Below are 12,592 nucleotides of genomic sequence, written 5' to 3'. Positions count from 1 at the left end.
GAGCTGGTGGATGGGCCCAACATCAGACCCCTTGCTTCAGAACCACCCAAGAGACCCTCATCATGAGGCAATGAGGGAGAGTGACTAACTTCACTCTTTCTTTTCTTCTCTCCCCAGCTGTGTCTTCAAACGCCCCTTTGATGTGGGAAATTAAAAAGAGCGAGTGTGTCAATATCTCCCTACGTCCAACCGCACTCATCTACTTCCTCTCCTTCTCCTCCCTTCCTCCCCAGTTTTTTTTTCTTCTTCTTTTTTTTTTTCACCGAACCGTTGCCTTGAGAAAGCAGAGCATGACCCTTTTGCGCCACAACAACTCCGCCGCCCACACGCTGCCACCGTCCTTTTCGGAGGCTGTTTGTTTGTCTGTGTAGGCCCGCCGCTGGACTGGCAACTCCGCGTACGCACATGAGTGTGCGCGCACAAAGCCTACCACGGATCATTTTTCTAACCACAACATGAGTGTATGTCTGTGAATAAGGGGTCTCCTGATCTTACACCCAGACTCAGAAATGTTTTTTTTTTCTTAGTTCTTCTTCCTCTGCCCGCTCCTTTTGTGTAGATGCGTATGACTCGTTTGTAACACACTGTACAGTTTGTGTACAGTATGATGTGCTAAGTGTCCCTCTGTGATGACTGGAGACTCACTTTTGCCTCTATGCCACGCTTTACTGCACCTGACTGAGTGTTTCCAGGGTGCTTGTTAGAACTTGTGACACAAACATGTGTTTCTTTTTTCCGGTTTTTATTCGTGCATGTATTAGGAAGATCGTTTTGGACATTTCTCTAAGGAGGCAGGTTTTATGGAATCATTCAAGTTCATATTTCGAGTATGTGTACGTTGACCCCTCCGCCCCTGAGTGTGTGTGTGTGTGTGTGTGTGTGGCCGCTCTCTGTTTCTGAGCAACACTGCTAAGCGGCCCCTCCAGGCCTGGACAACACCTCGCTCCGTGGTCTCCTATCCGTCCCTCACTCCTCACTCTTTCCTTCATCCTGTGGAGGGAGAGAAGTGTGGATGGGTGGGTGGAGGGGAAAGGGGGTAGTGGAAATAACAGGCTGCCGTCTCAGAAGGGGTTCTGATTTTATTTGTATTTTTTATTTATTTTTTTATGTTTTTTTGAAAAGAGGGAGTGAGGGCAAATTTTCTGCCCTATAAGAAACAGCGCTATGAAAAAGTGCTTACCCGTTATAGATTTCTGCTGATTTTGCTGTTTCTGTCGCACTTAAATGTTTCCGATCTTCAAACAACTGTTAACATTAAACAAAGAGGACCAAAGTAAATAGAAAAAAAAAACTCTTCTTAAATGATGATTTGATTTTACTGACAGGTGATGCTAAATCCAGAATAAACTCCGATTAACCGCGTATTTTGGAAAGCTAAGTTCGATTTCACCGTCGGCTTCCAGGTCATTCCTCCAGACCCGTTGAATCAAGAAATCATTTGAGTAGAAAATGTCTGGTACCACGAAACATCTCAACAAGCGACACCGAAACCAATGACTTCTGACGTTTGTAACCCAGGAAGTGTTACAAACGGCTTTGGGACTTCGGGAAACTATAGTGAGAGCCATCATAGACAAATGCAGAAAACATGAAAGAGAGGTAAACCTTCCCAGGAGTTACTTCCTCATCCAGGAGGTCACAAAAGAACCCAGAACAACCTCTAAAGTGCTGCTGGCCTCACTTGCCCCAATTGATTTCAGTGCTCAACAATGAGAACGAGAATGGGGCAGAAATCGCATCCACGAGAGAGTTCCAAAGGCAAAAAGCCCCGCTGACCAAAAAGGACAAAAAGACCATCTTATATTTGCCAAAGAACATCTTAATGACGCCCAGGACATTTGGGGAAATATATTGTGGGCTGACAAGACAAAGACAGGAACCTTCTGGACAGATGGAGTGTGTCCCATAACACCTGGTGTAAAACTAACGTGGCATTTCAGACAGAGAACATCCTTGAAGATCATCGTACAGTTGAACAATCCTGGTGGTGGTGTCGTGGTCTGACGCTGCTTTTCTGTTTCGCGAGGGCTTGCCAGCATTCATGGACTAATGAACTATGGTTGCTAGCAGAACATCCTGAAGAATAATATCCCACCATCCATTGGGGATCTAAAGCTGAAGCACACTTGGTTTATGCGACAAGACAAAGATTTGTTTATTTATTTGCCTTCATTTAAACACTGGGAGAAAACGATTATCATTAAAAAGCTCTTTTTTTTAAGAGTGCTCAGGACACCAACAATTACACTTCTGAATGGCTCAAAAAAAGCATTAAATTGTTTTTTTAATGGCCTACTCAAAGTCTGGATTTAAATCCGATTGAGAAGCTGACCTGTGCCAGAATTCCTCCACGGCAATGTAAAAGACTCATTGCTGGGTATCTCAGTGACATGTGGCTCATCCAGGTTAGGTTTCACACATGTCCTAGCTGGTTTGGATAGCTGTGGTTTTTTTTCCCCCCTTATGAAATAAATTTGTCATTTGAAAAATGCGTTTGAGTGTGTTTACACAGGTAATATTTTTAATGGGCTGAAACATGTAAGTGTGACAAAAAGAAAACAGAAGGAATCGGCCAGGGGTGACTACTTTTTCGCAGCACTGTGAAACACAAGCATTAGAAACAGAAAGGACAGGCAAAACTGGAAAGGATACATGCGATATGCTGATACACGTGAAAACAATGGACTTTTTCTCCTGTAGTGATAGAGAGATTAGAGATTTGAAGATTAGAAGATAAAAGAGAAGTAGATGGGGCCGATGATTGGAGGAGGTAGCGGGATGCGACGGAGGAAGTGCTGGAGAAGATAGTGACCAGGACAGGACGGGAGAAAGTGATACAGGAGAGAAAGAGAGAGAGAGAGAGAGAGAAAAGAAAACAACGGAACATTTTTTTTCAAGTTTCGCAAAAGAGAGACAGGCAGCAGGGAGGGGATAAGGAAAGAGAGCCAGGGAGAGGAGGGAGAGGGAGGGTGTGTGTGTCTGTGCGTGTGTGTGTGTGTGTGTGTGTCTGTGTGTGTGTCTGTGTGTGTGTCTGAGTGTGTGTGTGAGTGTTTTTATGAATGAAGTGAGTCACTGCCTATGTGTCATAGGCCCGACGTCTTTATAAAGGAAGTTTTAAACAAGCCTAAACACTTCACTGCGCGCAAAATTTGGACTTACATCCATTGCATCCCTCTCTCTGCACTCCTGGTTGCCTCTTCTTTTTTTTATATTTCCCCCTCCTAACTGACCATCTGCCTCCCTGCACAGACTCACAGGGGCTCCTCTCGAACTTTTCTACAAAGTTTGACTTTATTTGTTGACTTTTTATTTTTATTTTCTCTCTCTCTCTCTCTGTCTGTCTGCGTCTGTCTGTGCGCTCGTCTGTGTGCGCACCGCTCATCCATTTGCGCACCCGTCCACTGCGTCCTGACAAATTTTCAGAGAACCGGGAGCACGTGACAGTCCCCGAACCTCGACTTATTTATTTATTTATTTATTTTCGTTTATTTCTTTGTTTTTGATTTTTTGCCTCTGGAACAGAACCAATATGAAATGTAAGTAATTGTTTAAATATTATTTAAAGATTGTGCCTTTTTCTTATTTTGTTTTAAAATCCAGTTGTTACATATATAACCTTTTTTTAATTAAAATCTGAATCTCTTGCCTCTCTTCTGCTCGGGTTTATTCCAAGGTGCAATAGTCAGCACTTTTTTCCCCTGTTTGTTTTAATATATATTTATACATATTCGGGCTCAGATTCTTGTGGTTCACCTGTAATTATCGGGAAACATTCATCACTCGGTTGCCTTTTAATGCTTTGGTCCTACCTTGTATTTGAACTTGAAAGAAGCAGAAGGGAGGGAGAGGGATGAATGAGCCTACTGTTAGACTTTGGCTCCGTCTTTCTAATTTACACCATCCAGCTCACCTACCTATCGAGTTGCAGGTGTGACAATCGGCGGCATTCATACGAAGTGATGGAGATATTCTGTGTCAAAGCTTTCCTCTGTTTTTTAATCATTTAATGATGCGCGTTCAAGCCTGTGAAAACATGACTCCTGAGGATTCCTCTTGCCAAGTCTGGAGCCATTGTTTATGTTACGTCGCATTATCCGCCGCCCTCCTCCTCTTCAGAGCTGACAGCCGTGGCCTGAGGTCATTATCATTATGGTGAGATGACAGCGCCTCTCCTCTAATTGCTTCCGTTTTTTTTTTCCTTCACACAGTGCTGGTCGACTCCTCCTCTTCGCTGCTCTTCTCGCTGCTATTGGCACAACTGCCCGTGTTCACTTCTGCCTCACCTGTACCTCACCGGCGCTCCAGCGACCTGGACAAACTGTCCAATCAGACCAGAAACCTCATGAAGCTCACCCAAGAGCTGCTGGTAAGTGGAGATGCAGTGCATGATCCAGTTAGCTAAAGATTTTGGTTTTAGTATGGAAGAGGAGGCTTCATCTCTAACTCAGAGTCTGGATTTTCTATGATTGGAGATGGGCTTCCAGCTGCAAACCAACATTAAAGCTCGGTTGAAACCGGCTCTAAATCTCCCATTTTGAACATTTGTGTTTTAGATCAGGGTTGCCAACAGTGGCTGTTTTTATACAGGCCACATGCACAGTTGTCCATAGCAGCAAAAGAAAGAGCTACACACATGTACCGGTTTTAAATATGATCGGTCAGTTGTGACCTAATAGCAATTTCTATCACTTTTAAACACAATGATGGGGAACTTGCCCACCCATGTGTTTAGTAAGTATCCCCTGTTTCTTGATCGGAGTAGGAAGACATGATTTTTGTGGCGCTGCACTGCATTTTATCCCGCCCCTCAAACTCAGACTGATTTTTTACGTTGCAATTGGCTCAGTCAGGATGTCATTCTTGCAAGAACACTGACTACCATCTCTCACTCATCTGGAGTGAGACTGAAGCTTTTTCTCTGTTTGTCACTCTCAGTTTGCCCAGTCAAATGTCTCTCCAAATAAGGATCTCACTGAAAGTAAACCCCTTAATTCCAAGCTGTTGCCTGGGACTGGTCTATCTTCCAGCAGCTGTTTTTTCTTCTTCTTGTTTTACAGTTTTTTATTCTGGCAAGGCGTAAATATTTCATTCTTTAGAAATCAATCCTCAGTGGCAGTCCTTGAATAAATGACTCCCTAGGAGAAACTCTCTTTTTGTCACCTTATGCACAACCAAACACTTACCCTCTTGTCCAACAAAGCTTTTTCTCAAATAAAACTTCTAACTATGTAACTTTAATGACAAATAAATAACTAATAACTCCAATAGTAATAAATTTAGACAGACCAACAACTAGTTTTCTTACTTGTCTAACCCAATATTGCACATTAATAATATTTTGTGTAAAACTCTGTTCAGTGAAGAATAATCCAGTTATTAACTGACCACTTTACGTAAGATCTTAAACTTGAGAGGGGCTTATGCAATCCAAAAAACACTGGACCCCGTTCCCATTCACATACTGGGCACTAACATGGAGGCAGTTTGAACAACCCTGAAACATTCATGTGATATTCGGATATGAAATAAGTACAGCCTGTGTACTCTGCTGCGCCCCTCCCCTTGTGCCTGTTCTCTGTCTCGCTCAGTTGTGTAGCAGGAGAGGAATTTGCATGTCCATCTGTGTGTAACTCAGTGAATACTTGTAAAGGAAAACAAAAGAATTGCTATCACTTGTGATTGGCATAAAATGTATGCCAATTCCATAATTTATGCCAATTGAACTAGTTCTTTTTTTGTGAAGGTCACAGGTCCAGCAGCCATCTTGCCTACTGTAGTACCCATATCGTCCATCCGGTTGCATTATACAAGGGTATGGTTCTATAAAGCTAATTTTATGGGAATCACCAACTTTTTAAAAGAGGTGGCAGTATTGGAAATACATGTATCAAATGTTTTTCCTTTAACCCTATGGTAAAAGTACCAATGTGAAAGGAGTTCAACTGCAGACATCTAAGGTTTTGAAACTATGTAATGGCACTTATTACCTGAGCTTATTCCTGACAATGATGTGACGCAACCTACATCATCGAAGGAGCAATATGATACTTTATGGTTCGAACATGAAATATTTATTCATTTTACATTCTTTAAGATGCAAAGAACTGAAGATAATTCCATAGCACATTGAACATCTGTAGACTTTTCCAGGGATCTAGTTGTCCCTGAAAAGAAATAGGTGTTTCTGAAATGCCTGTTTTTCTTAACCCCAAACCTAACCCTTCCCACTCCTACTAATCAAAAGTTGGCACCTCTGCTTAATGTGTGTCATTTGACCCATGTTAGTCACTTTGCATCCTTTTTATAGTGGTGATTAGAGCATTTAAAGCATACTTAGAAATGGTTTTCTTTTAAAAGAAATTGGAAGCTTCTCAAATTGAGAAGTCAATTCTGGCTGAGTAGGGGATGGAAATGATCAAACTGAATGCTCCATTTGTACACATTTTTACTCCTCACTTTTAAGACTGTTCTAGTGCTCTTTGGGACCCTCTGCTAATGTACGGCTCAGATAGCTTATGCCTCAGGCCGACTTTCCGGCTACTGAATGGATCTTGGTGCTAATGTTAGGCAGTGCTTGCATCATGCTGCGGCTGGAAACAGTGTTCAGCTAAAAAAGCCTGTGTGGGCCTTAAGCTGCTTTCTTTAATCACAGACTGGCTGCATGCTTAGATAATTTGACCGAGTGATCTCACTTTTAATCCACAAGCGAGACTCAACAGCCTCCTGCTGCAGCCGGGATGACAGAGAACTATCAGTGTTGCAACAAGGTGTCAATAAAGATCCGGTTAGATTGAGAAACCACTAAATAGCACATCATGTTTGAGTTCCACAAGCGTTTAAGTGGCGACAGAACGTGAGCAGTTTTCAACAAAGTAGGCATATCATGTTTTTTCAATCAACGAGTGTGGCCTAAATCGTATTTGTTGACAGTCAAGTGAGTAGGGAAATCAGATCTGAGGCCTGCGCCAGCAGCTGGTGATTGTGTATCAAGGCTGTGTTTTAACAGGTGAAAAGAAAGCAGGATCATATCTCTGGATCTCTGGTCACACACCGCAGACCTTGAAGCTATTTTTACAATATGCAAATCCTTAAACTCCTTTTGTTCAGGGGATAAGATCAAAAATAGCAACATACTCTCTCTAGTTTTGCCCATTAGATAGTGTTCAGATAGTGCTTGAGTGTTGCTTTGCCGCTTTAAAACAAAGTCTTTGCAATCATAAAACCTGGAATCCCAATGTGAAAAAAAGCTACTGTTATCAAAGGGTAAAGGGAAAGTTTTATATAACATTTATGGAAAAATAATATTTATTTTAAAACGTCCCCATCTTTTAGCAGGATTCCACTAAGGTGGGGGCAACGTTAGGAAAAATGAATAGAATGGGAAACTATGGAACATTCCTACAAATACGCAATGAAATGGATGCTTTTAGGAGAGAGAAATGTGTGAGTTCTGACAGCGCTCTAGTTTTCCACTGTAACTATGTATGTTTGAACATACTTAGTGGATGGTTGCTAACTAATATGCTACGACTGTGTGCAGTTCGGGACATGCAGCTTTGTGGCTGTCGTTGCTGTTCGTAGCCGCTCTACTTGCGGTGCAGTGTTTGGTGTTTTGCTTTTGGTTCCTTACAGCTAAGTGGATTGATAAAAATCAAAAGAAAGGTTTATCACATTCCCGCATTTGCATTCAGGAAGAAAACGGCTGGATGTTCGGTTCTGATGTTGGGTGAATGAGGTCACGGTCGGAGAGAGCGAGAAAAAGTCGGACAGTAGCGAGAACTTTAAGAGCTGGAAGAAAATAAAATGACAAAGAGATTGCAAAGATCAGAGAGCTGACTGGATGACAAATAAATGCGTGCGTGATTTTGCTTTGTGCACCTGGTTTGACACAGAGGGAGACAAAAACATTGCACGGCAAACACAAGAGAACCCCTTACGACAGCCTTGATGGAGAGACATGAGGGACAATGAGGCACATTCATCCGCTGCAAACATCAACACAAACAGCAGCAGGCAAACAAGGGAAACACATCATAGCAGGTTTAGGAAGCATTAAGCACACTCAGCCTTGTTTATTCAAAACATTTCTCAGCACTCATCATCCTAATGTTGTTATGTTCCTCTGCTGATTAGAAAATGACTCATGCCACATCGCTCTTCTCCCTGAATCTGAATCAGGGCTGCATCTTGAATGCTAAAACGGATGAGGATCTAAAATACCTGCAGGCAGGTAGCGTATCTCCCTCTGCTGGTCACAACGAGCACAACATCTGTCGTCTGACCAAAAGTTTACAACACAACTGTAACTGGACATCAAGAGGCACTGCGTCATTCCCTCTTATTATAGTCGTGACCCGGGAGTTTCCCCACAGGCCTGTGTTGTCTGTCCCACTCGGAGCTTTCTTAGTCACCACGTTGTGTTGTTATCCTTGCTCCAACCGAAAAACATCCTGTGGGTTCAGGTCATTTGCTCCATTGTTGGCATTTTCGGTGGCCTAAAGTGTGTGAACTCACACTGAGCCTGTTTGACCCGCCGGTGAGGGCCTCCGTCTCCGCAAAACAGAGAGCCAGCGGGGGAGCTGGAATGATGTTTTCCTCATGTTGCCTTGCCTTGTGCCATCAAGTTAAATTGCACTGATTTTAACAGGCTGCTCTGTGTCTCGCTTTGTCTTCCAGAAGGAGCACGCGTTCGACTCGGATGTGGAGTCGCACAGGTTCAGATCTCTGCCCGAAATGAGCAACAGATCAGCCAATGACCTCAGCAATCTTGAGGTAATGCTCTGACAATTGCGTTTGTGCCGACGTAGGTGCGTGCATGTGTGGAGAGAGCTGGAAGAGAGAGACGGCGAGGCCTATCTCTACCGGTGACATCTTGCCACGCCCGTGCTTCGACTCTAAAGCGGCTCTGTTTTGTTTTTTCCAGCTGAAGCCCACACTGTCCCAGCTCCACGCTGACCTGAAGCTCTACGAGCACCACTTCGAGTGGCTCAACAGGGTTTCAAAGAAGCACCAACACCCGGCGGTGCCCAAGCTGGGGGAGATGATCAAGGAAATGAGATCTCTGATCAATCTGCTGCACCGTCAGGTAGAAAGCTTGAGTTTCTCAAAACTAATTGTTTTCCTCACGTGTTAAGTCTTTGACATGCTTTAGGCAGTAAATATAATGTCTAAACAGGGTATTGTTATTCACACCAGTTGTTAGTAACAACTCATATGATCAAGACATACAAAGAAGTCAACACAAACGCATCTTGAAATGAGCTGAATTCTAGTAATGGGGAAAAGGACTGGAAGCACTAAACATTCAAATGTATCAAAGAATGAATAAAACCAGCTCTTTTTTTGGCTAATGGCAGGACATGTTCTTTAGCACAACAGACCCTCTCTGTCTTCTGATTATTATGTACTTTCCATGGATTTTCAATTGGATTCAAGCCAATGCAGCTTTGTTGACCTTTTCTGAAACATGATGAGTGTTAATTTGGTCATGTGTTTGGGATCATTGTCCATCTGAAGAAAAAAATACTCCCTTGTTTCATTTTTAGAATCTTATCCAGAACATCTCAATATTTCTCCATTATTATTATTAGACTTAGACAACTTTATTGTCATTTTGTATGTACAGAGTGCATACAGAACAAAATGTTGTATTATTATTATTATTATTATTATTATTATTATTATTATTAGATGCAGTCTGCCAGAGAATGCGCTAAAAGCTAGCCCCACTGCAACCACTTTCAAGCTTCTTTGCTGTTATGGTGGTTTTGCAATAATGTGCAGCGTCATTTTTCCATAAGTCATAGTGCCTGAATTGATATTTAAAGATTTAAAAAGGTCTAGTATTTCTAGTTTCTTGTCCAAACATTCAGCATCAAAATTTAAATTGATCTTTTTTCTCAAGGAGCGGAGCCTTGCCCAGTAAGTGTGCATATAAAGCTATTGGAGTTCAGTTCATTGCTAATTATTATCATGAAAAAACTGCTGTAGCTTGTCACGGGTCTAACTGTGGCTCTCTGTAAGTTGCCCATGGCTCTTAGAAATCTCTTCAAATAAACATTTTAACTCATCTGTCTGAAAATTTTCTCAGGAACATCTGGCCATTGCTGGTTTATGGGAAATTATGTTTTGAATGATTACCTAAAGCAGGGGTGTCCAGAGTGATGCCTGAGGGCCATCTGAGACCTTTGTAATACTTTTGAGTTCAAGAAAGGGATAAATTTGGGCCTATATCAGATGTAACTGATGCAGATGGACACTTTTTTTAATTTATATTCCATTTTCTCAAACGGTAGAACACTAATTATTATTCTCAGATGTGTGTATTTATCTTTTCTTAATATCGTAGAAAGTCGTGCCAACACCTTTGATTTGGGTTCACCCATTATTTAAACTTGACTAAATACGCCCAATGCTTTCAAAGAAAGTTCTCCTTTTGCTGCTGGGAATTTGCTTCTTTTTTTTTTCTCAAGCAAAAACATATAAAACATTCAACTCAGAAAGTTAAGAAACCTTTATATTTTATTGAAGTAAACATCTTTTACTAGATTAGTTATTTCCCACAAAAATCTGACGACTTAATTTCATAAAAATATTAGATTTTTGATTTATAGCTGGAACATATTTGAAATTAAATTATTTTGCATTTTAAGAGAGCTCTTTGCTTTTACACATCATTACTGAGTTGCTGTACAAAACCAAGAACTAAATGAATCAATACTTCCATATCTTCAAAGCGGCTCTTTTTTGTGTGTTCAACACCTATTCCTGTTATTTGACTCTATTAAATTTACAAACCTATTTTTTTGGATCTCTTTGTATGTGTGGGTTACCTGGGTTGTTACTTAGATTTGGTTAAAATTCCATGTCACCCATTACATAACATATATATATATATATATATATATATACTGAGAATAACAGGGCAACAATAGACGTTTTTCTTATTTTCTCTCCTTGCCTTTTCCTCCGCAGATGCAGAGAATCGAAGCACCAAGGCTGACAAACCCGACACCCTCCCTCCCTCCCCACCTCCCTTATCACTTTGATGTCCTGCAGTCCAGCCACGAGCTCCTCCAACACTTTAAGCTCTTCTGCGACTGGGCATATAGAGCGTTTCTCAGCCTCAAGCCCAAAGCTGCAGCGGTGCAGTGATGATCCACGCAGCAGACGGCTGCAGAGCCAACACATTCATCCTCAACCAAACTGAAAACAGGACCATGTCTGTGTGTGAAAGAGGCCCAGGTGTGAACATCAGTGCCATGTGTGTTTGCGTGCGTGTGTGTATGTGTGTGTGTGTGTGTGTGTGTATTGAAGAGCCATAATCGATGAGGATTTAGCCACACTGCAGCACGACCATCAAGATTCCCGTTAAAACAAACTGTCACACCACAGTGATCATGTCAAGATTCTCCTGCTTCCCTCCTTAAGGCCTTTCTTTGCAACTATTGTTATTTATGTATTTATTTATTTATTGATGGTTAATAATTTATTTATTTTCTATTTATTTGAAGTGCTAATGTGTCTATCTCCTTACTAACGTGAATTTATTTACTAATATTTTATAATCTCTCTTTCTTTTAACAGTTTCTTTTCATCTGTTTCTCAAACAAAAAAAAATTAACAAAACAAAACAAAAAAAACAAAAAAACAATAGCACTTTTTTCAACCTACAGCTCTTACTTTTGTTTTGTTTTTTAAACGTTATAAATTTTCATTTGATTTGTGTATTTCTTCAGCCAACCCTATTTCCAGTAGATGTAGCATTCGGGAAACCTCTCCCTTACAGTGGCATTAAAGTAAACATTTATGCAGACGATAGTGTTGTCGCTAAATAATGGTAAATCTACTGCCTAATAACGTACCAACCGATGCCTTATTAAGTTCTTTAGTTCTTTGCATCTATTTTTAAAGTGTCCAGCCGGTAACCAAAGAGATGCAAATTCTTGCTTTGAACCACAGAGAGTTTCTATTTTGCAATGCTAACTCGTCATGTACTACACAAGGAGGCGCGCATATTTAACATTGTGGTAAAGCCATGTGACTGTGCCCTCTTGCTGAGCACTGATGGTCCTGATTAGAGTCTTTGCACAAACCTGTTGGGATTGGCCTCTTGGATGAGTGAGATGGCTGATTTTGAACTTGTGCTTTGGGCAAGAAGAGTTATTTTTTATTTTATTTTTTTGTTAAACAACCAAAGCCTTAAAATACTATGTATTGTGACACTATGTTCTGTACAGGTGTACATAAATGTACAAGAATGTAAATTGTTGTGTACAAGTGCTAATGTGTATCATGCTGTTTTCGATAAGATAATGTAGATTACCGGTTTTATCACTATAATTTTTACTCATTCCTATTCTAGTATTTGTTACAGTATTGACTATTTATTTAAATGACTTGGTGGAACTATTTATTTTGTGCTGCAGTGGAGCAAGCCTCCTATCTTTTTTGTACTTTTATACAGTTTTTAATCTTATTTGCTTTTATTGTGCTATCTTGTTTAAGTTATTTCTGTCATATCAAAGATGCCTCCTCCACACACTGATTGGTCTCAATGTGAAACATGTGCCTTGGTGAAATAAATGCTAAC

At 41.0% G+C, this 12,592-nt stretch overlaps 1 protein-coding gene across 1 annotated transcript; it reads left to right on the top strand.

Annotated features, from left to right (window-relative positions):
- The first annotated feature begins 3,155 nt into the window (after nucleotides 1–3,155).
- Nucleotides 3,156–11,862, top strand: il11a (interleukin 11a). Its single transcript, XM_036128303.1, has 5 exons — nucleotides 3,156–3,536; nucleotides 4,209–4,366; nucleotides 8,677–8,772; nucleotides 8,924–9,085; nucleotides 10,975–11,862. Exons 1-5 carry the CDS (start codon nucleotides 3,530–3,532, stop codon nucleotides 11,152–11,154), a joined length of 603 nt encoding a protein of 200 aa, XP_035984196.1. The 5' UTR covers nucleotides 3,156–3,529; the 3' UTR covers nucleotides 11,155–11,862.
- The last annotated feature ends 730 nt before the right edge of the window (nucleotides 11,863–12,592 follow it).

This window comes from Fundulus heteroclitus, chromosome 3 (assembly GCF_011125445.2).
Source record: "Fundulus heteroclitus isolate FHET01 chromosome 3, MU-UCD_Fhet_4.1, whole genome shotgun sequence".
Lineage (NCBI taxonomy): Eukaryota > Metazoa > Chordata > Actinopteri > Cyprinodontiformes > Fundulidae > Fundulus > Fundulus heteroclitus.
The sequence above is the reverse complement of the archived record's forward strand: the minus strand, read 5'-3'. Positions and strand labels throughout refer to the sequence as shown.

What these genes read in the sequence shown, in the direction of transcription:
- il11a (XM_036128303.1), top strand. An exon ending in AGCTCACCCAAGAGCTGCTG is followed by an intron (nt 4,367 to 8,676) that starts GTAAGTGGAGAT and finishes TTTGTCTTCCAG; the next exon opens with AAGGAGCACGCGTTCGACTC. An exon ending in ATGACCTCAGCAATCTTGAG is followed by an intron (nt 8,773 to 8,923) that starts GTAATGCTCTGA and finishes TGTTTTTTCCAG; the next exon opens with CTGAAGCCCACACTGTCCCA.